The sequence below is a fragment of the Theropithecus gelada genome, chromosome 5, assembly GCF_003255815.1.
Source record: "Theropithecus gelada isolate Dixy chromosome 5, Tgel_1.0, whole genome shotgun sequence".
Taxonomy (NCBI): Eukaryota; Metazoa; Chordata; class Mammalia; order Primates; family Cercopithecidae; genus Theropithecus; species Theropithecus gelada.
In genome coordinates, this window is record NC_037672.1 from 16,709,086 (window position 1) to 16,734,592 (window position 25,507).

Here is a 25,507-nt window from a genome sequence, read left to right on the forward strand (position 1 = left end):
CTCCGTGAAAACTGTTGGACAAGGTTGAACCTAGACGCATGCGCCCAAAGCGCAGGGTGTGAGATGGGTGGACCCATCGCTTCCCGCTCTCTCCTCCCAGAGCGCTTGCGGCAGTCTCGCGGGATTTTCCCCTCTCGCGGCAATTATTTGAACGTTCGGGCGGTAAAGACTCCCGGGGCTGTCAGAGAAGACTGCGGAGAGCTCTGCCTCTGGGTTGGCGGGCGGGCAGGCTGTAGCCGAGCGCGGGCAGGACTCGTCCCGGCAGGGTTCCAGAGCCATGGGAGCGGAAAAGAGGCTGCTGTCGATTAAGGAGGCCTTTCGGCTGGCGCAGCATCCGCACCAGAACCAGGCGAAGCTGGTGGTGGCGCTGAGCCGCACCTACCGCACGGTAAGCGCGCCCGGCCCTGGCCGCCGCCCCTCGCCCGCCCCGGCCCACCCTCCCTCAGGGGCCCTCCGTGGCCCTCGGGCTCGGCGCACCGTGACTCCAGCCTTGTTCACTTTCGCGACTCACTTCATAGGGACCACCTGAGGTTCGGAGAAGTCAGAGATTTACCCGAGGTCGCCTGCGCCCAGGCCAGAAAGACTCGGAAGTCTGGGCGTCATTCACACGGGCCCCGCCTTGGCTTTTCTGAGCCGACACCCCCAGCCTCTGGGCGGCGTGGACCGTTATTCCTTAATCTGATTGTGAACGTGGAGAGAAGCATTTACAACCACCGAGGCTATCAGACATCAAATATTGAACCGCAGAGTGGATCCTGAATGCGGGGGTTCGGTGGTCGTTGCCCCTGGGGTCATCGTTCCCCGCCGACCGTCAAATGATTCTACCCTCGTCCCACGGTTACATTGAATCCAATCACCAAATACCAAATTAATCGTTAGGGCCTGGCCATTCTTATTTATGTACGTTACTATTTGTTTGTTTTGAGTGGAACCTTGAGAAGACTAGAACAATTAATTTGGGGAAGCTGAATTATCTTGAGGTCCAAGAAAAATTGTAAGTAAACATCGCAGGGCTTTGAGGATATGAGATAGGATGTGCAGGTTGTCTCGTAAAGAAGCTGCTGGTGATAGGAAGAGATAGGAAGACCTGAATATGAGAAATATAAAAGGCAGTATTGATTTTGGGTTGTTGATGAAGAAGCGTATTTGTAATGTACTGGTACTAAAGGCTTATTGAGAATTCAAAGATATTGAAAAAAACAATCAAAGGAATCTTTTTACTGTCAAAAGTCAAGCTCGTGTACTCCCATTATAGCCTGGAGAGAAATTCATGCAAATTGATTGCCCTTTTGCTGGTTTGGATAATTAAGAGTTTACTAAATAAAGATTTTAATTTGTCTGCATTATTATGGCTAGTGCTTTCAGAAGTCTTAGGGTGATGTTGGGAATAAAGGATTTCTGTCGGTGCAGTTTATGAAGGGTTTCTTTTGTCTTTCAGATGGATGATAAAACAGTTTTTCATGAGGAGTTCATACATTACCTTAAATATGTTATGGTGGTCTATAAACGTGAACCAGCTGTGGAGAGGGTAATAGAATTTGCAGCAAAGTTTGTTACCTCATTTCACCAATCGGATATGGAAGATGATGAGGAAGAGGAAGATGGTGGCCTTTTAAATTATTTGTTTACTTTTCTCTTAAAGGTACTATGAAAATGATAGCTTTGGGGAGGGATTTTAGAAAATTTTGCCACTTAGAGTCGTGGGAGTTTGTATGTTTTTGACAATGAAATATCTAGTGATTTAAAAAATCTGAATGAGTCTACGTTTTATGGGAAATATTAGAATTATCATTATGATTAAAAAGTGGACTTTAACTCCAACATTAAATTTTTAATGACCTCTTTAAACCAGTTCTCCTATGTTTATTTTAAATGAGTTCTGTATTTTAGAAGCTGCTACACAGAGGACTATGTAACTTAGCAAAGACTTCTTTCAGACTGTTTATTTTGAGACTGTATAAAATATATATTTGCTATACATATGGACCAAGGTAGCATTATAAGTTCTCTTCAGGAAATGAATTGTTGTTGTAACTTCTTGCATTCTGAATATATAGAGTTCAGATAATATTGATTATTTGGGAGTGGTATGTGACTATGAATAAGTTTTGATTTGTTTCTGTTTTAGTCTCATGAAGCAAACAGCAATGCAGTGAGATTTAGAGTGTGCCAGCTCATAAACAAGCTTTTGGGAAGTATGCCAGAAAATGCTCAGATTGATGATGATGTGTTTGATAAAATTAATAAAGCCATGCTTATTAGATTGAAAGATAAAATTCCAAATGTGAGAATACAGGCAGTTCTGGCGCTTTCACGACTTCAGGATCCCAAGGATGATGAATGCCCAGTGGTTAATGGTGTGTGTAGTTTCCTAAATCTTTTTCAGATTTGTTGATTTTGTTAAATTCTCAGTATTTGAAACTTTTTATTATGGTCTATACATATGAAGAGTATCGGTAATTAATATATGATTCAGATAAAAAAACAAAACACCTAAGTAGCAACCACCCAGCTTAAAAAAAATAATCAGTACTTGCATCCTATCCCAGCTGCATCCCTGTCCCTCAGAAGTAACTATTATCCTCAGTTTTGGGTTAATTAGTCTCTTGCTTAAATTAAAAAAAAAATTTTTTACATAAATCACATATGTCTATCTTAATGTTTTCCTATCATTTTGTGTAAATCATGCTGTATGTATATATTTAGCAGCCAGTTGTATTTCTATATAATACCTGTTACTGTGTTTTGCCCATTTTTTCATTGGGTTTTTAATTTAAAATACTATTTAAAAAAATTCATTTGCGTTCTTTATATATTTTGAAAAGAAATCCTTGGGTCATATGAATTGTATATCTCTTTCTGCTTTAGGTGGCTCATTGGGGTATCATTGTTTCACTCCCTTTGGGATATCTTTTTTTTTGAACAGAAATTCTTATGTCAAAAATATAAATCTCTGCCATTATCACTGGTATATTTATCACTATAGTAGTTGGTATTTTTTTTTTGGTGTTAAAATATACCCATAATAATATTGTGTAAAACATAGATATTTGTTTTTTTTTTTTGAAAAGGTAGCTGCTTTATTTTTTTTTTAAATTTTTTTTTTTATTATTATTATACTTTAAGTTCTAGGGTACATGTGCATAACGTGCAGGTTTGTTACATATGTATACTTGTGCCATGTTGGTGTGCTGCACCCATCAGCTAAACATAGATATTTGATAGTCAACATGTACTTAATAATTGAGTGGGAAAGATGTGAGAAGTACAGATAAATATATTTAAATATAAGAAATGAGTTTGTTTCAATAATAAAACCAAAAAATATTTCCTTTTAGGTCTCATTAAAAAACCAAAATAATGGGCCCTTATAAAGCCATTATCAGTTTAAAATAAACTGCTATATTAAGCTTTCTCTTAAATACTGAGGAGTAGCACAGACATAATCTTTATGATTAATTTACCATGACTGTTAGGGCTATTTGCTTTCACTTTTGGCCTTAGAGCCAGTCCGTTGACTAATTCCCCCTTGTGTCTTTAGAAGGGAAGTTCGTGACCTGTGCAGCAGTGACTCAGGCCTGTAATCTCAGCACTTTGGCTCCAACCTGGGCAACATAGCGAGAAGGAAGTTGGTGGGAAAAAAACTTAATGTGTAAGGCTAAAAAAAGGACATTATTTCTATTATAGATGGGTTCTCACTCAGGCCGGATAGAAGAGGTGCGGCCTCAAACTCCTGGGCTTAAGTGATCCTTCCACCTCAGCCCCCTAAGTAACTGGAATCGCCACTACTATGCCTAGCTAATTTTTTATTTCAAAATTATTTTGTAGAGACAGGGGTCTTGCTATATTGCCCAGGCTGGTCTTGAACTCTTGGCTTCAAGCTCTTCACCTACCTTGGCCTCCCAAGTGCTGGTTATAGGCATTAGCCATCATGCCCAGCCTATCTTTATCATATTAAAGGCATTTTAAAATATCAAAATGTGTGTTATTTTATGACTATAGTTAAATAAATAATTTCTTCAGTACCAAAATGTATTGCTTTATTTTTAGCATATGCTACTTTGATTGAAAATGATTCAAATCCAGAAGTTAGACGGGCAGTGTTATCATGTATTGCACCATCAGCAAAGACTTTGCCAAAAATTGTAGGGCGCACCAAGGATGTGAAAGAGGCTGTCAGAAAGCTGGCTTATCAGGTAAATAAGTTCAGTGTCTTGTGTTGGCATATTCTTAAGGGACAAGAAGCCATTTTCTTAAAGTGCCTTTGAAAAATACTTGGCATGTAATAATTTCTTCAATTGAGGTTTTATGGAGAACACAGGTGATTTAGGTAGAATCTTACTGTATTAAGTGTGTTACCAGGTATTAATGTTGGAGATCCTGGGTAATTTTCTAAGATGGTGATGTTCTTATGAGATCTGTAAATTGTGTTGAGGTTAATGACCATCTTTATAAATTGTTTTTAAGGTTTTAGCTGAAAAGGTTCATATGAGAGCTATGTCCATTGCTCAGAGAGTAATGCTCCTTCAACAAGGTCTTAATGACAGATCAGGTAAGATAAACAACTTTATATATACAAAACTTTAGTAGATTTTGAGGTTAGACTTAACAAGGTTTAGGAAAAAAGTGTCAAATCAGGTCAAGTAAGCCTGCCAGTCCCATGAACCTGGTGAAATTTATCTTGATGTATTATATAGAAAACATAGGGCTAAAGATCTTGATATGTATATATTTTTGAGACGGAGTCTCGCTCTATCACTCAGACGAGTACAGTGGCTCCATCTTGGCTCACTGCAATGTCCGCCTTCTGGTTTCAAGTGGTTCTCCTGCCTCAGCCTCCTGAGCAGCTGGGATTACAGGTGCACATCACCATGCCTGGTTAATTTTTATATTTTTGTAGAGACGGGGTTTCACCATGTTGGCCAGTCTGGTCTTGAACTCCTGACCTCAAGTGATCCACCTGCTTCGGCCTCCCAAAGTGTTGGGATTACAGGCGTGAGCCACCGCATCCAGCCAAGATCTTGGTATTTTGAAGGAGCAGAGCTTATTTCTTTCACCCTTTCTGTGTTTTACAGATGGAGAAACAATACTTAAGTCTTAGAGCTAATTCATGTTAGAAGTAGGAAAAGATCTGTTTGCCCTCTCTTCCTTAAAAAAAAAAACGCTGTTCCTTATGTGTATACCTTGGTATGAATGTGTTCTGTGTATCAGAAACAACAGTTAGGAATGGTCAGACCAGTATAATTTTCCTTTTTTTTTTTTCTGTTAGAGTAGCATTCCCCAACATTTTTGGCACCAAGTATCGATTTCATGGAAGAAGTTTTTCCACAGAGGGCGGACTGGATGGTTTCCAGATGAAACTGTTCCACCTCAAATCATCAGGCATTACTTAGATTCTCATAAGGAGCGCGCACCCTGGATACCTCATGTGCGCAGTTCATAATAGAGTTCCTGCACCTAAGAGAATCTAATGCGTCTGCTGATCTAACAGTAGGAAGAGCTCAGGCGGTAATGCTCATTAGACAACGGCTTACCTCCTGCTGTGCGGCCCGGTTCCTAACAGGCCACAGACTGGTACTAGTCCATGGCCCAGGGGTTGGGGAGCCTAAGACAATCTGCTTATAAGAATGATATTTTTTGAAATTTTTAACTCCCACGAGAAGGCCAAGATGGCTCTATTGTGCTATAGTGAGAAAACCGACTTGAGTTTGAAAGCATTGTCAGAGAATTAATTACTAGGATGACCTTAAAAGCTAAGACTAAGGTTCATTTGGTGATGTATGCTTGTATAGTTCACTACTGCAAATAGCAATTGTATAATAGATGAAATCAGGTAACAAGTGAAATAATAGCTATTACATATTCTGGGCTAACACCTGAAGCTCATTGAACCCAGGGGAGAAGGAATGTAAAGATATTTGTGTAGGCTGTGGTATTTCGTGCTGAGCCTTTTCCATTTTTATTTGTAAGTGGCCATCACAGTGACTTTTGCAGTATCACAGTACTTCTTTTTTTTTTTTCCTTTAATATGCTTAGTTGGCTGGGCGCTGTGGCTCACACTTGTAATCCCAGCACTTTGTGAGGCCAAGGCAAGTGGATCACGAAGTCAAGATATTAAGACCATTCCAGCCAACATGGTGAAACAAAAATTAGCTGGGCGTGGTGGTGCACGCCTGTAGTCTCAGCTACTCGGGAGGCTGAGGCAGGAGAATCGCTTGAACCCAGTAGGTGGAAGTTGCAGTGAACCGAGATGGTGCCACTGCACTCGAGCCTGGTGACAGAGCGAGACTCTGTCTCAAAAAAAAAAAAAAAAAATATATATATATATATATATCTCTCTCTCTCTCCTTAGTTGTGCCTCTTAACCTCTACTATTTCTATTGTAAATATTGACTTTGTTAATTAAAATAGACAAAATACAAGAGATGGAAGCTAGAGGGAGCCTTTGTTCACCTATGTTTCAAATGACTCAATAGATGCTGTGAAACAAGCTATGCAGAAGCATCTTCTCCAAGGCTGGTTACGGTTCTCTGAAGGAAATATCTTACAGTTGCTTCATCGGTTGGATGTAGAAAATTCTTCTGAAGTGGCAGTCTCTGTTCTCAATGCCTTGTTTTCAATGACTCCTCTCAGTGAACTGGTGGGACTTTGTAAAAACAATGATAGCAGGTACATAAAGGATTCATTCTTTGAAATGTAATACTGATTAACTTATGCAATTAGTTTGTTTTTTTCATCCCCATAGCTTAAGATTATATTAATACCTTTAATCTTACCTCTCTCTTGTTTTCTTTTAGTCTGATGAATATCTTTTTTCCCTTCCTTTTGCCCCTGCTGGTGTAACAACTTGTTGCTTTATCATAGACTATCTACTTTAGCTAAGTGTTTTCCCCCCTTCAATTTCTTACTTTGATTTTTGAATTAGCTTACCATGAGAAAATCCAGCAACATGCACCCCTAGTATATGTTTGCTTATTTGGTTCTTTTTTGTTCTAAGTTTCTTCATTCCTTTTTGTGTGGATACATTAATGACTAATTAAAAGGATAGTGTGGAAGTTTTAAAGCAAATGTTCTTATTCCCATTTTTGTACTATTCCATTTTTAATGATAAAAAGATCATGCTTTCTCTTACACTCTTTCTTTTAAATGAAGGAAATTGATTCCAGTGGAAACATTAACTCCTGAAATTGCTTTGTATTGGTGTGCCCTTTGTGAATATTTGAAATCAAAAGGAGATGAAGGTGAAGAATTTTTAGAGCAGATTTTGCCAGAGCCTGTAGTATATGCAGACTATTTACTGAGGTAAATTTTTTTTCTTTTAGTTTGGAAAGTGATTGTGTTGCTGCATGTGTCAACCTTCCAGCTCCCTTCCTCAAAGTCATGCTTAATTGTGAATAGGTTAAAAATCCGTTTTTTGTACATGCAGGGGTAGTTATATACATTGAGTCTTTTTGAATATCTTGTGCTGGTCTGTATACTGAAAGAGCAAGTCACTATGTTTAGGATCATTTCTTCAAAACTGTTAAGATGTAAGTATGACCATTTCTGCATAAAGTTGATAATGATGATATATTATTTCTGAAATTGGTTGGCACATTTTCTGTTAAGTGTCAGCTAATAAATATCTTAGGGTCCTGTGGGCCATACCGTCTGTCACAATGACTCAACTCTGCCATGGTATCGTAAAAGCAGCCAAAGACAATGTAAATAACTGTTTTTCAAGAAAACTTTTATTGACTTTTATGGCCACTAAATAGTTGAACTTTAATATTCGTGTGTTAGCAAAATAAGAAATTTAAAAAAAAGATCAGTTAAAAATTTAAGATACTCTTAGCTTGCAAGCTATATAACAGGTAGTAGTCTGGATTTGATACACGAACCATTGTTTTCCAGTTCACAGCGTGGATCTTTGTGGCCAGTTTTATTTATTCAAAACTTACTATCTGGCTTCATGTTTTAAAGTTTTTTCAAAAACAATTTGGATTATCATAATTATACCTATTAAGAAATTATTTGGATTACTTTATTTCACTTTAAAATTATATAAGAAAAATATGAATGCATTCTTGTCAAAATTCAAATACAGAGGTATATAGAATAAAAATGTGGAATCCCCCTTTTATTTCCTACTTCCTCAATCCCACTGATTAGCAACTAAGTGTAGATTCTAGCAACCCTTAGAATTAGCAACTAAAAAATATAGGGTATATATTCAAACCTCTTTCTCTGCATTTATATGCATTTTTTGAATATAGGTTTCTTTAAAAATATAACACTGTATATATACTGTTTTTTTTTTTCAGCTGATACCTGAGATCATTATATATTGGTGCATATATAATGTAATAGATGCTGTTACAGTCTTAACAGCGTATCATTCCATAGTATGGTGGTAACATTTAATTTGTTCCTCTGTTGATGGACATTTAGGATGTTTCCATTTTTCCCTGATAAAAGCAAAAGTATGTTAAACTTCCTTTACATTTTTGGGTACCTTTGGGGGTTAATTCCAAGAAATAAGTTGCTACACCAAAGGATAATATATGTATATTTTGATAGATATTGGTATGTAGGTTTTTAACTCTAACTTCTATGCTTTTTTTTTTTGAGACAGAGTCTTGCTCTGTCGCCAGGCTGGAGTGCAGTAGTGTGATCTCGGCTCACTGCATCCTCCGCCTCCCGGGTTCAAGTGATTCTCTTGCCTCAGCCTCCTGAGTAGCTGGGACTACAGGCACGTGCCACCATGCCCAGCTAATTTTTGTAATTTTAGTAGAGATAGTGTTTCACCATGTTGGCCAGGATGGTCTTGATCTCTTGACCTCGTGATCTGCCTGCCATGGCCTCCCAAAGTGCTGGGATTACAGGCGTGAGCCACAGTGCCCAGCCTGATGTATTTTTTTTTAAAAAAGCTTCCATATAATATTAATTATGGGACTGAATTATCTGTATGAAATAACACTTCTCTGCTTTTGTTTAAAATGATCTCACATAGATGTTAGGCAGCAAAGCTGTGCATGCCTCTAAATTTCCCCCACAAAAATCCTAAATCTAGGATAAGTATCTCAAATATGAGCCAGTAGGGAAACTATAGCTCAAGCCCATATTAACATCATGAAGAACCTGTGTGAATCTAATGAGCGTTTTAATGTTAATTATTTCAGACTTTGACGTTTAATTAGGGAATTCATTATAATGCTGTTTGGGCCATGTTGAAATGTCCAAAAGGAATGAGTTTGTGGCAAAGTTTAATAGTATGTATTAATATAAAAGAAGTTTATAGGAGGTAGTGAAAATACAAGAAAATATGAGGAAATATTAAATATTTAAATGGCATAAAGCGGGAGGAGTTTTCCTCAAGGACAGCATCAGAAGGTGACTTGTTAAGAGCTTGTTCCTCCCTTCTGAAAGGTCAGGGATTAACATTTCCTTTGTCACTCAGTCTTTGAGTTTTGAAGTAAGGAACTTTAACCTCATTGGCTTATTTTCTTCACCTTTACAGAGGAAAACTTTCGGCCAGGTGCGGTGGCTCACGCCTGTAATCCCAGCACTTTGGGAGGCCGAGGCAGGCGGATCATGAGGTCAGGAGATCAAGACCATCCTGGCCAACATAGTGAAACCCCGTCTCTACTAAAAATACAAAAAAATTAGCTGGGCATGGTGGCAGGCGCCTGTATTCCCAGCTACCTGGGAGGCTGAGGCAGGAGAATGGCATGAACCCGGAAGGCAGAACTTGCAGTCAGCTGAGATAGCGCCACTGCACTCCAGTCTGGGCGACAGAGTGGGACTCTGTCTCAAAAAAAAAAAAAGAGGAAAACTTTCAGAAATTTATTTTAGTGATTGTTGAAAGAATACCTGAAAAATAGAATGACTGTCTTTTTGGAGCAATATGACTAGATGGGATTAGTATACTTGAGTACAGAAACAAATTGACAAATTGTTTCCTGATAATCTCAGGAATATAGTTTCAGACATATTGTATGTTTTAGGCAGTAGATTCAATGACTGAGAACTCTGATGTGAAACAATTTAGGTTAACCGAGGTGCTCACTTAAAGAGCAAACAAGGACCTGAGGATTATCAAACTAGAGTAAGTAAAAAGGACAATAAAATTTGTTGAAAGCCGTCTTAAGTATAAATTCTTAGACTTTAAAATACTTTCTTGAGTGGTCTCTTCATTATAATAAATATCTTTACAAATGGTTAAGAGAAGATGTCATGGTAACTAAAATTGGTGGGTCAGTTTTAAGTTGTATTTATGCAGTTGGGGATTTTTAATCTATAAATTAAACAACTGTTTGAATTTACTTAAAAAAATACCCTCGGCCAAGATGCTATGCATTTTGCTAAAGCTGGGCTGGAGAAGTGGGGAGAGATCCAAAGATGAGTATAAATGAAGGTTTTCTTTTAGCCTGTCAGAAAAGAGTAACTCTACTGATTGGTTGATTTTGATAGTTATCAGTTGTGTAGTTTTCCTTAGTTTCCTACTAGAACCCAAAGGGTGGCTGATGTCTTGAAAGTCCTAATCTTGTGGCCAGAAATTTATGAGCTTTTATTTACTCTTGGTCATCACCTTGTAATACATGAGAATATACTCATTCATTATACAATATACCACAATTTCTGTAACTTGATTTTTGTTCACTTTTTTTTTTTTGGAGATGTAGTCTTGCTTTGTTGCCCAGGCTGGAGTGCAGTAGCGTGATCTTGGCTCACTGCAGCCTCTGCCTCCCAGGTTCAAGCAATTCTTCTGCCTCAGCCTCCTGAGTAGCTGGGATTACAGGTGCCCACCACCACATTCGGCTAATTTTTGTATTTTTAGTAGAGATGGGGTTTCACCATGTTGGTTAGGCTCTTTTTGAACTGACGTCAAGTGATCCGCCCGCCGTGGCCTCCCAAAGTGTTGGGATTACAGGTGTGAGCCACTGTGCCTGGCGACATTTTTTAAATGACATTTTTGATCAGGATTGTTTTTCATGTTACTTCCATCTTAAAGGCACTTCAGTAAGCTTAAACTCTTAGTTCTACTTTTAAGTAGCTTTTTTTATTCCACACAAAAAGCAGAGGCTACTGAATATACAGCCCTCTTGGTGAGGATTATAAAGGGCTTTAGTTTGGGTGGTGATGTCTGTAGTAAGAATAAAAGGGTGAAATAAAAGGTAGCTGATGGTGGTGGGATATACAGAGATTAGTAGGGTTCCTAAGAAAGAATAATAAACATTTGTAAAATTGTTTATATTTTTCTGATTTTTTCAAAAAAGTTAATTGTGTTCATGGATTACTTGTGTAATTATTGTTACAATTGTTTAAAATAAAAGAATAATTAGGCATGATGAAGATTAGATCTTTTTTTTTTTTTTTTTTTTTTTTGAGATGGTGTCTTGCTCTGTCACCCAGGCTAGAGTGTAGTGGTGTGATCCTGGCTCACTGCAACCTCCGCCTCCTGGGTTCAAGCAATCCTCCTGCCTCAGCCTCCCAAGTAGCTGGGATTATAGGTGCCCACCACCATTCCCAGCTAATTTTTTTGTATTTTTAGTAGAGAATGGGGTTTCATCATCTTAGCCAGGCTGGTCTCGAACTCCTGACCTTGTGATGCACCTGCCTCGGCCTCCCAAAGTGTTGGGATTACAGGTGTAAGCCACTGTGCCTGGCTGAAGATTAGATCTTTATGACTAATTGGATTTTTGGGCAGGGGATTCAGAACTTGATAGATACTTCTTGACTTATAGTGGGGCTACATCATAAGTCAAATGAGTTTAATTCTCAGATAAACTCATCCTAAAGTTGAAAAATTGTAAGTTGGACCATATGTAATTGGGGACCATCTATAATTGGGAGAATGCTAGTGACATTGAAATAATTAGTTATCAGTTAGACATAAATATGTACCTTTTGAAAATTTCCCATAGAAAATTTGAGTCACTATTGAAAATACATTTTCCAAATTCTTTTGATTCATCTATAAGTTTGTTTGCAAAAGTTAATGACGGTGGCATAGAATTGAGTTTGTAGACCAAATTACATGGTATAGACATGTATGTATTTAGACTAACATGACCTGAAAATGCCCCTTTTCTGACCTAATGGTGGGAATCAACTCTTGTTTGATGTTTCTTAACAGATTCTACTTTATTAATTCTGCTTGTTTTAGTTATATGCAGAGCATTCCAGTTGTTAATGAAGAACACAGAGGTGATTTTTCCTATATTGGAAATTTGATGACAAAAGAATTCATAGGTCAACAATTGATTCTAATTATTAAGTCTTTGGATACCAATGAAGAAGGAGGAAGGTATGTTTAAATGTTAACTCTCATTCTAATTTGCCCTTCTAATTTGTTATAGTGAGATATAGTCCTTTTACAATATAACTAAACATATTTACCCTAGCTCTCTAAAGTGGTATAAAAAGTTTTCTTTTCCCTTTTGCCTTCTATGTATTTCCATATATACACATTTATATTTCTAGTTCAATTTCTTCAGAATAAATCAATGAAATTGCAGTTTTTGGTTAAAAGTTTCTGTTTAGATTTATTAAGGCTAGTAGCATTTTCTAAAAGGTTTAATCATTTCTGGTATTTTGTCATTTTATCCTATTGATTTATTAAAAATCATAGGGTGTTTTATAAAAAATTTTTGTGTGTGGAATGAGAATATTTGACCTAAAGTCTGTACATACAGAGTTTTGTACCTATTATAGTGATAAACCTAAGTGAAAGAACTGAAACAAACATAATTAAGTCTGCAGAGTAGGTGAATGTTAGACATAAAACATGTTTTGTCATAATGATATTTAAATTAGTTCTTTTTGACTGCAGAAAAAAACTGCTGGCTGTTTTACAGGAGATTCTTATTTTACCCACAATCCCAGTATCCCTGGTTTCTTGTCTTGTTGAAAGACTACTCCACATCATTATAGATGATAATAAGAGAACACAAATTGTAAGTAATTTTCCTCATTGTTGATAAAGAGGTTTCGGTCAATGACATTGAATACTGTCTTATTTTCTCTTTAGAACGTTTTGTTTTGTCTTTGTTTTGTTTTAGTTTTGTCTCTTTAATGAGTTTTAAAATTTCTTAAAACCAATTATCTATCTCTTACATACACAGAATGTTTTTAAAAATCACCTTCTTCCTCTTAGTGTACCTGTTATTGTTGAATCAGTTTGAAATGGAGCAGGTTTGGTAGGAAGTTACAAGTGGGGTATGGTTTTGTCCATGAGGCACTGGGTGCTAGTGTTTTTGAGAGCTTACTCAAATTATACATACCTGGGTTTAGAATCTCCTCTGACACTTTCTGGCTTTGTGGCCTTGGACAAGTTATTCTGCCTTTTTACATGTCTGCAAATAAGAATAGCAATGAAATCTATCTTTCATTGTTCAATGAGGTATTGTTCATAAAAGTATTGTTCTATATTGCTTGATAAATACAGAAATAATTGTTTACTATAATACTATTTCAGTGTTATTTTTTTCTGGCATAGCCAAAAAAGACAGATCTATATCATTTATTTCGTAAAAATCATGTAATTTCAGTTGCAGGTTAATTCACAGGTCATCTCTTCCATCCTCTCCTTATATATACACACCCCTTCTACAACATACTTAGTTGTTATTCAGCATCTGCTTAAATACTTTTATTTGGGAGGCAGCCTTTTCCTGATCAACCAGTTCCAATATACAAGTGGTTCTGAAAGGAAAGTCTTTCCTTATGCTGTTATTATTTATGCATTGTTTACCCAAAGGAAGAATAAAAGGATATTCCATTTTTCTGTGTTTAAATCCTACAGAGCTGAACAAGACAAGGGTTGAGAATTTCAGGCAGAGAATTTATTAGTGTCTCATCTTAAGCACCATAATTCATTTTTCTGTTTTTCAAACATTATATGAGGGATAATTTACTTTCAGTGTCTGTGTGCCTATTTACTTTCCATTCAAATAATTTCATTTTGTAGTCAGATGTATTTTTTTTTTCTAAAATTGTCTAGCAAACAGAGTATGTGCTATTTCTATCTGTATATTTTTGCTCTATTATTCAATATATGGTGGATACTACTTGGAGTTTTATATAGAATTTTGATACTATTTGCTGATATATCAAACATATATTAAAGCATGTACTCTGAATCTTAACTTATCAGGTTACAGAAATTATCTCAGAGATTCGGGCGCCCATTGTTACTGTTGGTGTTAATGATGATCCAGCTGATGTGAGAAAGAAAGAACTCAAGGTAAGTCTCTTTTAAATGAAAGAAGTGCTTGAGTGTAATGTAGTTGTACAAGTCTATTCTTTCCTCTTGCTGTGCAGTTCTGAAATGTTTCTCACATAGTCAAATTATTGTTTAATTGTTAAACTATAAGAATATTTAAAATGTTACCACATATGTCAGTCTCAGATATGCAGATCTCTGTGTCAGGAAAATTATGAGTTTGCATATGCCTGACTCATTAAATTCTGGGCAGTTGAGATATTAAATAATGTGTCTGAATTGCTACAGATACTCATATTAACAGTTTTTGTTCAATGTTGAAACAATTTATATCTTCCCTTAGATGGCTGAAATAAAAGTTAAGCTTATTGAAGCCAAAGAAGCTTTGGAAAATTGCATTACCTTACAGGATTTTAATCGGGCATCAGAATTAAAAGAAGAAATAAAAGCATTAGAAGATGCCAGAATAAACCTTTTGAAAGAGACAGAGCAACTTGAAATTAAAGAAGTCCACATAGAGAAGGTACAGGTAACTTTTTTCATACTAAATCTCAGGTGTTATTAATCATCTCAACTAAATCTTATTTTCTCCAACTTCTAGAATTGCCAAAATATATTTACTTTGAGCACTTTATAACAGTGACATGAATTAAAATGAAAAAAGTTTTTCCCTCTTTCTATTTTTGGACTTTGAAAGGCCTTAATTAACTTTAATTATTGTAGGTAGGACTTTATTTGCTTCCTTGTCATGCTAATCTCTAGAGTCCGAAGTATTTCTTACCAGGGAAGCTAGCTTTCCAGTGGTTCACATCTGAGTTTTCTGGTATTTTGTCTTGAATGGTTTAAAAAAGGAAAATAGATCCATTTTTCTCTTATTTGTGGAAGATCCATGACCTTTCTTTTTTATTGCTAGCAAAATAATTTCTATGGTAACTGCATTTTTTAAAACTAAATTACTTTTGTGTTTTTAGAAAAAGCTAAGCAGCTTTGTTATTTTTGATGACATACTAAACTTATATGTCTAGTAACATTTAAAGCTTGCTTTTCAGTAGTTTGTTTTTTAAAAAATTAGTTTGTTGGCCGGGCGCGGTGGCTCACGCCTGTAATCCCAGCACTTTGGGAGGCTGAGGCGGGCGGATCACAAGGTCAGGAGATGGAGACCATCCTGGCTAACACGGTGAAACCCCGTCTCTACTAAAAATACAAAAAATTAGCCAGGCGCGGTGGCGGGCGCCTGTGGTCCCAGCTACTCGGGAGGCCGAGGCAGGAGAATGGGGTGGGCCCGGGAGGCGGAGCTTGCAGTGAGCGGAGATCGCGCCACTGCGCTCCAGCCTGGGCGACAGAACAAGACTCCCGTCTCAAAAAAAAAAAAAATTAGTTTGTTAAAGTAGTCTCTTAAATGGATTATTTCTTTCCTCCCTAAAGAAATTTTTTGTTAATGGTATTGATACCGTTCTGTCTTATAACAAATGATAAATGTGTAAACATAAGATAGGTATCAATTAATATTTGATATTAACTTTAATTTTTTTTGTGATCTTGCCTTTTCTAATGAACATCATTTTATTGTGATTTTGGGATGTGTTGATTAGAGTATTCTCATAAAAAGAATGCTAAATAGGAGACTCTATAGGAGAGTTTCATGACTTATGTTTCTGATCTCTTTGGCTATAGACATCCCAACTCCAGCACCCACCTTTCCAGAGAGTATGCCTGAATTTTATTTTTATTATTGGTGGCTTTTATTTGACAAAGTCTGTGGGCCATTATAGGCGATTAAATTTGGAAAGTAAATTTAAAGCAAAAACTGAAAATATCATCTGAAAAATGACAAACTGTAGCTTAAAATTCTAAAATTAGCAAAAGTAGTCTATCATGGTTAATATCATCTGTTTAACTCGACTCACTTTGATCATTTATGTGTCTGTTTGTCCTGTTTGAGGGCTACAAATCTGTTAAGATGCAACTACAACAGAGCATAATGGATGCTATGGTCAGGGAAGTATAGAGGTTTTATGGAGAGGTATCTAATGCTGGTAGAGTATTGTTGGCTTCCCCAGAGGAAGACATGTTTTATCCTGAGATTAGAATAAAAATAACAATATAATCTAACAGTTAGAGGATACTTTTTCTGTGGTAGTCACAGCATCAATTACTTCACAAATGTGAATTCATTCTTTTCTTACTATAGGCCTATGAGGTTGGTACTATTATTATCTTCATTTTACAAAGGGCAAGTAACTCGCCGAAAATCACACAGATAGTAAATGGTGGAGGCAGGATTTAAACCCAAGAAGTGGCTCTAGACTTGTGCTTGTGACTCACTCTGTGCTGTCTCTCCTCAATGAATTATGGAGGGAATGTTGTAGACAGATGGAACAACATCTGTGATGGTCCAGAAGTTAAAGAATGCCTGTTGTGTTTTAAAACTTCAGGTCCATGTGTCTAGAGAATTTACGGGGAGAGGCAGGAGAGAAATCTGGGGAAAAATTAAGACCTAGGTCACGTAAGGCCTTGCGTAAGCAATACTAAAAATTTTGTATTCTAAGGATCATGGTGAACCACTAGTATTTTAAGTGGTTAGGTAAGTCTTATGTCTCAGATCACTGTTGTTTAGGAAATGGATTGGAGAGTAGTAAAAGCTTAGACAGACATAATAGTTGGGAGACTTAGAGTAGGGTTGGGAGACTTACAGATGGTGGTAGTCTGAACAAGATAATGATAGTGGATGTGGAAAGTAGTGATGAACTTTAGAGGTATTTAGAAATTAGTAACAGGGAGAAAAGGGAGTCAGGAATGTATCTTAGGTCTTTTGGTTTAGACAACTGGGTAGATGGTGATGACGGCATGAAGTTAGAGAACAAGGAAGAGGAGAGATTTGTGTAATGATGAGTTCCCTTTTGGACATGTTGAGTTTGAGGAGACTGGCACATCCAAGAGGAGATGTCTTTTAGCAGTTGTATATATGAATCTGAAACTTAGAAAATAGCTGGGCTAGCTCATAGATGATAAACGAGGTTGTCAGGTTTTTTTTTTTTTTTTTTTTTGGAGATGATAATTAGGCAGGATGAAGATTAGACTTTTTTTTTTTTTTTTTTTTGAGGCAACCCTCTGTCGCCCAGGCTGGAGCACAGTGGCATGATCTCAGCTCACTGCAACCTCCGCCTCCTGTGTTCACGCCATTCTCGTGCTTCAGCCTCCCAAGTAGCTGGGACCACAGGTGTGCACCACCACACTAATTTTTGTGTTTTTAGTAGAGATGAAGTTTTGCCATGTTGATCAGGCTGGCCCTAAATTCCTGGCCTCAAGTGATCTACCCGCCATGGCCTCCCAAAGTGCTGGGATTACAGGTGTGAGCTGTTGTGCCTGGCTGAAGTTGTCAATTTTAAAATCCTGCCTCTACCATTTACTATCTGTGATAGCTGTAAGATCACCTACAGAGTCTATATAGAGGGACAGTATGCCCTACACAAAGCCCTGAGAAAGCAAACATTTAAGGGATGGGGAGAAGATATTACTAATGCTGAATATTTTGTCTTCATTTTAGAATGATGCTGAAACATTGCAGAAATGTCTTATTTTATGCTATGAACTGTTGAAGCAGATGTCCATTTCAACAGGCTTAAGTGCAACCATGAATGGAATCATCGAATCTTTGGTATGTTGATGGCCTCTTGGGCTTTATTTTAGTCCACTCCTTTCTTATTTTATAAGTAATATGTTCTTTAGACATCAAAATAATGAAAAGATTACTGTCTTAAATATCTAAGTATAAATGATAAATATATATATATAGCAGTTACTTCATATTGTGAGGATTAAATAAGATAATGCCTGTAAAGGACCTGATATATAAGTTACAGTCTCTTAAAGATTTGAAAAAATGATTTTATACTGGAAAGAGATACCGAATATCTTCATTTTTTGAATAGTAAGAGAGGAGATACTGAAACATACCAGGAATATTTAAGTTCTGGAATCGTGCTATGTAATGAGACTGAGACAATCATATTTTATGCCCTGGGAAAGGAATTTATTTATTATATTTAAAGGGCTTTTAAAATAACCCTTTGTAGGTAATTCCCATGGGGACACAAGTACTGTAAGACTCTAGAACATTACTTTCTGATAAGGAATATAGTGCAAAGCATATGTAACTTTACATGTTTTAGTAACTACATTAAAAAAAAAAGGATAATTTTAGTATGTTGAATATATCCAACTGTATTATTTGGATATATCCAATATATCCAAAATATTAATCATTTCATTATTTACTCACTAGTAAAACTGTTGCAATATTTTACATTCTGTTTTGCATACTAAGTCTTAGCACATCTTAAACTGGACTAGTCACATTTCAGGTGTTCAGTAGCCACATGAGGCTAATGGCCACAGTATTAGTGCACTGTTTTGTTGTTGTTTTTGATAGTACTACTCATTCTAAGCAAATTCTGTATGTAGCCAGGTTCTTACAGAAGTCTCTCAAAATTGTATTTACTTGGTACTAGTGAGAAATAGCCAATGAATATAATCTGAAGTCTAATTCCTTGGGTTGTCATGAGTTCCTGAATGTAGTAAAGAAAACCAGTTTTAATAGTTCAGAGCTTCTGGAGAAGTACTGTTTTGTACTCAACCATTAGAATTTAGCTTTATTTTTAGAAAAGCAGTTATCTTTAGTGAAAAGTGATGCTTAGTTTGTACTTGGGTATTTTATGTCTGGTCCTACAAAATTGAACTAGTAAATATGAAGACTGTATATATGTGGGAAAGGATATACAGTGTTATGTGAAGAAGAAACACAAAATTGAATGGTCATAATGATTTTAAGTGTATAAAAATCTGTGGTTAAAGACTGAAAGAGATTAGAGGAATATAAAAGATATTTGGATAAAAGTTATATTTTTATGAAGTTACTGTGTTTTAAATAAAAGATTTAATAAATTATTCATTGGGAAAATCCAAATTATTCATTGAGCAAATATTTACTGAACATCTGTTACATACTAAGTGCTGGGAATAAAGTATACATGGTATACAAAATAGATACAGATTGCCCATGTTGATCTGGTCTAGTGAGAGGAGCATCAATTAAGTAAAGAAATAAGTGAAAGTTTGTGCTATTAGTGCTTGCTATGAAGAAGAGCTATATGGCCATATGTGAACTTATAATAACAGGATTTGACCTATTCATGGAAGGTGACCCTGATCTGATATTTGAGTAGACATTATATGAAAAAGGAAGAGAAGACTGTTTAATATGGTAGCTGCCAGCCACACATGGCTTTTAAAAACTAGTCCAAAATGAGATATGCTGTAAGGATTAAAAACATGTTGGGGGTTGAGCGTGGTGGTTCACACCTGTAATCTTAGTACATTGGGAGGCCAAGGCGGGCGGATGGCTTGAGCTCAGGAGTTTGAGACCAGCCTGGGCAACATGGTGAAACCCCATCTCTACAAAAAAAAATAGAAAAATCAGCCAAATGTGGTGACTCGGGCCTGTGCTCTCAGCAACTTGGGAGGCTGAAGTGGGAGGATCACTTGAGCCTAGGAGGCTAAGGTTGCAGTGAGCTGAGATTGTGCCACTGCACTCCAGCCTGGGTGACAGTGTGAGACCTTGTCTCATAAAAAAGAAAAGAAAAGAAAAAACCATGTTGGGTTTCAAAGACTAGTACAAAAAGCAGAAGGTAAGTTATCTTGTTAATAGTATTTACATTGATTAAATACTACAGATACAATATTTTGGTGATATTGAGTTAATAAATATATCAAAACTAGTTTCACTTTTTTTTTTTTTTTTTTTAATGTGGCTACTAGAAAATTTAACATGACATATGTGGTTCCCATTTGTGGCTTCTATTATATTTCTGTTGGATAGCATTGAATCCAAACCAGACTAGTTGAACAAACTGAGCAAGAGGTAGCATGGTATAAGAAGACTGGAAAAGAAACTACACAATAGGGAATAGTATATATCATGTTAAGGAGTGTTTTATCTTGTTCTGTGAGCATTGGGAAGCCGTTGAGTCCCTTTTAGCAGGTGGAGGGGAGGTATCTCATGATCAGACCCTATTTCAGGAAGGTCACTCTGGCTTTATTGTTCTGTTTTAGCAATTTAATACTTACCTTTTCTTTAAAAGTGAAAAATGACATCTTTGAGGTAATAGACAATAGGGAAATGAAGTAGATCTATGAAATTATAAGGAAAATTTCTGATTCATTTTAGATTCTTCCTGGAATAATAAGTGTTCATCCTGTTGTAAGAAACCTGGCTGTTTTATGCTTGGGATGCTGTGGACTACAGAATCAGGATTTTGCAAGTAAACACTTCGTATTACTATTGCAGGTAGGATTTATCCTGTGACAAATCTCAATTGTATTTTCTGAAATACTCTGTGGTGATAATGCTAATACTCTGAATTTATCTATTCTGGTGCTTATTGATGATGATGATTATTATGGATAATCTTTGGAGATGCAATACTTTTATCTTTTGTTTTCTTATTAAAATGTGTTTGTAGAAAAAGATGAAACGCCAATTATTTAAGATATGCTTTTAATTATTCACATAGCAAATACTTATGGAGTGCATATTATATGCCAGCAACTGTTCTAGACTTAGAAAAATAAAGTAGGTAGGTAGTGAATAAAACAAGATAAAACGTGTTGTCTTAATGGAGCTTACATTCTAGAAGGGGAAACACACAGTGAAAAATATGTATACAATGTATCAGACAGAGAAAAATAAAGCAGAGAAGGGGACTAAGCAGTGGGAAGGAGGAGAGGGAACTGTTTGGTTGAGAAAGACCTCACTAATAAGTTGACATTTGAGCAAATACCAGAAGGAAGCACAAGAGTGAACCACCTGGTTATCTGGATTTCCAAGGAGAGGCAAGAACAAGGGAAGAGGCCCTGGGGTGTAGGACTTTGGGTGTGTTCAAGGAACAAGAGAACATATGGCTAGGAAAGATTGAGCAAAGGGAAGAATAATAGGAAAGGGTTTGCTGGCAGCACGATGTCTATGTCTTCTGGAACCTTATAGACTGTAAAGACGTCAGCTTTCACTATAAATGAGATGGAAAGGAATTGGAGGGCTTTGAGTAGGGGATTGTTATGATCTGACTGGGCATAAAGTGGTGTAGACCAGGGAGGGGCTGGCAAACCTTTTGGTGTATAGGGCCAGAGAGTGAATATTTTTAGATTTTTGCAGGCCATGTGATCTGTCTGAACTACTCAGCTCTGCTTTTGTAGTGTGAAGACAGCTGTAGATAATACATGAATGAATTAGTATGGCTGTAGTCCAGTAAAACTTTATGGACACTGAAATTTGAATTTCATATAATTTTCACATGTAATAAATTTTTTTTAACCAGTTGAAAATGCAAAACTTCCTAACTTGTAGGCTATGCAAAAACAGGTGGTTGAATGGATTTGAGCTGTTTGCAGATCCTTAGTATTAAATAGGGGTACAAGCATGGAAGCAGGGATACTACTAATAAGGAGGGTATTTGATAATCTAGGAAAGCGAAGGTGATGGTTTGGATGAGGGTTGTGGTTGTTGAGGTTGTCAGCAGGATGGTAATCTAAGTTTGAAAATTTAAGTCTAGGATTTGCTAATGAATCTGATGTGGTATGTGACAGAAAGGTAGAGGATAATTTAAAGATTTGCCCCAGAATAACTGGATGGATGAAGTTGACTTTTCCTATGATGGGGAATGCAGAGGAGCAGGTTTTACGGCAGATAGGATGAAATAAGGAGTTCAATATTGGGCATGATAAGTTTACAGTTTAAGTTACAAGTGGATATATTGAATAGGCATTTATATGTGAGTTTGGAGTATAGGGGAGAGGTCCAAGATGGTGAAATGGAAGTCTTTATTCTTTTGATAGTATCTGATAGTACGCAATGCTTAGAGATAGGATGTTGCCTGAGGAATGAGTATAGATGAAATGAGTGTAGGGTCAACTTTGTAGGACCCTAAGCCTCAGATAAAAGTAGGGGAGATGAAGAGGAACCAGTAGTGGCTAAGGTGAATTGGACAATAGAAGAGGAATGGTGTGATTTCCTGGAAAGCAAGTGAAGGTAATATTTTAAAGATGATAGAATGACCTAGCTGTCCAGTGTTGCTTCATAATGGACCATTCTGGATTCCTAATGGACCATTTCTGGCAATCAGGAAGTTTCTTGAAATTTCTTTAAAAGTTTTGAAAAATTGAGCCATTTTTCTTAATTCATTATTTACAGGTGATTTTTATTTGTTTTAAAAGCCAAGTTACAGAGCCAAGTTATTTTACCAATTACCTAAATTTAATTACACTAAAGAATATAGTAAACTGGCACACGCCTGTAATCCCACCACTTTGGGTGGCTGAGGCGGGTGGATCATGAGGTCAGGAATTCGAGACCAGCTTGACCAATGTGGTGAAACCCCCATCTCTACTAAAAATACAAAAATTAGCTGGGCGTGGTGGTGCATGCCTGTAATCCCAGCTACTTAGGAGGCTGAGGCAGGAGAACCGCTTGAACCCAGGAGGTGGAGGTTGCAGTGAGCCGAGATTGCGCCATTGCACTCCAGCCTGGGCAATAGGGTGAGACTCCGTCTCAAAAAAAAAAAAAAAAAAAAAAAAAAATATATATATATATATATATATATATATATATAATATAAATACTGAGCTCTGTATTTTTTTCATGGCTTTGAAATTTGGTGGGCATTTTTAAACTTAAGATAGACTCATACAAAGTGCTGTGTTTCGTGGTTTACCTCTTTTCATAAAGGAGTCCAGTTGAAAACTGAATTTACTATTAATGAATTCTAAATTCATTGAGCTAATGAGAGAAAAATGAAACTTGATAACCTGGAAGAATACTGTTCTAATGAATGCCTTTCATTGCTTAGAATATAATGTTTTTCTCTTGACAGATGGGCTAGAACACTTTCAACATAATTGAACAGTTTTTCTGGATCTTAAAAAAATAAAATCATAGTTGAGGGCATTGTTGATTCTTTTTTAAATAAAAGGAACAAATAATATAATTCAGCCTGATTCCAATTCCAGAAATTTTTATTGACTGCGAAGATTAACTTTTTCTTAAAGTATACAGCTCTCAAATGTTACGGTTCAAATAAGTAAAAATAATGTGTGTTTTTTTTTTAATTGAAATTTTAACTGTATTTTTGAAAAGTGATGTTTTCTTTAGACTTGACACTGTCATTGAAATTTGACTAAGAAAAAAATAAGATACATATTAATTTTATGTAAACAGAATTAAAACGCTTTACTGAATTTACTTTTTTTGGTGGGGAATATCTTGATTTAGGTTTTGCAAATTGATGATGTCACAATAAAAATAAGTGCTTTAAAGGCAATCTTTGACCAACTGATGATGTTTGGGATTGAACCATTTAAAACTAAAAAAATCAAAACACTTCATTGTGAAGGTACAGAAATAAACAGTGATGATGAGCAAGAATCAAAAGAAGTTGAAGAGACTGCTACAGCTAAGAATGTTCTGAAACTCCTGTCTGATTTCTTAGATAGTGAGGTAAGAAATAATCCAGTCCTGTGATTATGAAATGTCACTTTCAAAATGTCATTTTCAGCATGTATTTGTTTATTTTTTAAAAAAATTTATTATACTTTAAGTCCTGTGATACATGTGCAGAACATGCAGATTTGTTACATAGGTATACATGTGCCATGGTAGTTTGCTGCACCCATCAGCCCATCTACATTCGGTATTTCTCCTAGTGCTATCCCTCCCCTAACCCCCTATCCCCTGACAGGTCCCAGTGTGTGATGTTCCCCTCCCCTGTGCTCTTTATATCTTATTTTTCCTACTGGATTTTAAATTTGGATAGACATTTTTTATTTTACTTTTTTAATATCTTAATTAAATCCTAACTTTCACTATCATACCTGATTTCTCACTATCAAATTGTATGTGCAAAGAAATGAAGTATAAACAAAAATGAAGTGATTATTAATTATTAGTGGGGGTTGTTATTTATTTCTTTACGTTGTATTTGTGATATAGAGACTTCTAAGATTTATCCCCAAGAGTTTTAAGAAATAGTTTAGAATAATTTTATATTGGGTGGATAGAAGATGTAAGATAGGGTATGGGATTAGATCTCTTTTAAGTACTCTTGAACTACTATTTTTATAGCACACATGTAAACCAACTGATTAAAAATTTTTTATACTGATTGTAGTTTTTCATTGAGGTGGAAGTGATATAACAAAACTTAACAATTTTTTTTTTTTTTGAGATAGAACCTTGCTCTGTCATCAGGCTGGAGTGCAGTGGTGTGATCATAGTTCACTGCCCCCTCACTTGCTGGGTTCAAGCAATCCTCCTGAATAGCTGGAACTATAGGCATGTGCCACCATGCCCGCTGATTTTTAAATTTTTTGTAGAGACAGAGTCTCGCTCTGTTGCCCAGGCTGGTCTTGAACTCCTGGCCTCAAGCAATCCTCCTGCCTTAGCCTCCCAGAGTGCTGGGATTGCAAGTGTGAGCCCTCGTGCCTGGCCCAAACTAACACTGTTAATGTGAACAATTCATTGGCATTTAGTACATTCAAAATGAAAGGCAACTACCACCTCTATCATCTAGTTTAAAACCTTTTACTCATCCCAAAATGAATACTCATTAAGCAGTTGCTCCTCATTCCCACTTCTGCCAGCCCTGACAGCAACCAATCCGCAGTCTGTTTCTATGGATTTAACTATTCTGGATATTTTGTATAAATGGAATCACACAATGTGTGACCTCTGTTTGGCTTTTTAAACTTAGCATAACATTTTCGAGATTCATCCACATGGTATCTTGCTTGTATCAGTACTTCATTCCTTTTTGTAGCTGAATACTCCATTTTATGTATATATGGTGATTTGTTTATACATTCATCCATTGAAGGACAGTTGGGATGTTTCTGCCTTTTGGCTATTGTGAATAGTGCTGCTTACTATGAATATGGCGTGTATGTGTATTTATTTGAGTACCTGTTTCAATTCTTTTGGGTATCTGTATACCTAGGAATTGGGTTGCCGAGTCATTTAACTTTTGGAGAACTTGGCAAAGTTGTTTTCAACAGTGACTGAACCATTTTAAATTTCCACCTGCAGTGTAGAAGGTTTGCCATTTCTCCATATCCTTGTTGACACTTAGGTTCCATTTTTAAAAAATTATAGCTATCCTAGTATATATGAAGTGCTACTTCATTGTGGTTTTGATTTGCATTTCCTTAATGACTAGTGTTGTTGAGTATCTTTTCATCTGCCTCTTGGCCATTTGT

The 25,507-nt window shown here is 36.4% G+C and overlaps 1 protein-coding gene across 2 annotated transcripts in view; it reads left to right on the plus strand.

The window, feature by feature from the left end:
- The first annotated feature begins 15 nt into the window (after window positions 1-15).
- Window positions 16-25,507, plus strand: part of NCAPG (non-SMC condensin I complex subunit G) — a 32,779-nt gene continuing 7,287 nt past the window's right edge. Inside the window, exons 1-14 of one of the 2 annotated variants that reach the window (XM_025385211.1) lie at window positions 16-388; window positions 1,439-1,642; window positions 2,129-2,357; window positions 4,051-4,196; window positions 4,468-4,552; window positions 6,477-6,669; window positions 7,153-7,302; window positions 12,149-12,289; window positions 12,815-12,938; window positions 14,138-14,227; window positions 14,550-14,735; window positions 17,754-17,864; window positions 20,433-20,552; window positions 23,529-23,753. In XM_025385211.1, the coding sequence (XP_025240996.1) occupies window positions 278-388; window positions 1,439-1,642; window positions 2,129-2,357; window positions 4,051-4,196; window positions 4,468-4,552; window positions 6,477-6,669; window positions 7,153-7,302; window positions 12,149-12,289; window positions 12,815-12,938; window positions 14,138-14,227; window positions 14,550-14,735; window positions 17,754-17,864; window positions 20,433-20,552; window positions 23,529-23,753 (2,115 nt within the window). In that variant the 5' untranslated portion in view covers window positions 16-277. The remainder of the gene's footprint in view (window positions 389-1,438; window positions 1,643-2,128; window positions 2,358-4,050; window positions 4,197-4,467; window positions 4,553-6,476; window positions 6,670-7,152; window positions 7,303-12,148; window positions 12,290-12,814; window positions 12,939-14,137; window positions 14,228-14,549; window positions 14,736-17,753; window positions 17,865-20,432; window positions 20,553-23,528; window positions 23,754-25,507) is intronic. The other variant, XM_025385212.1, reaches the window with a different exon arrangement.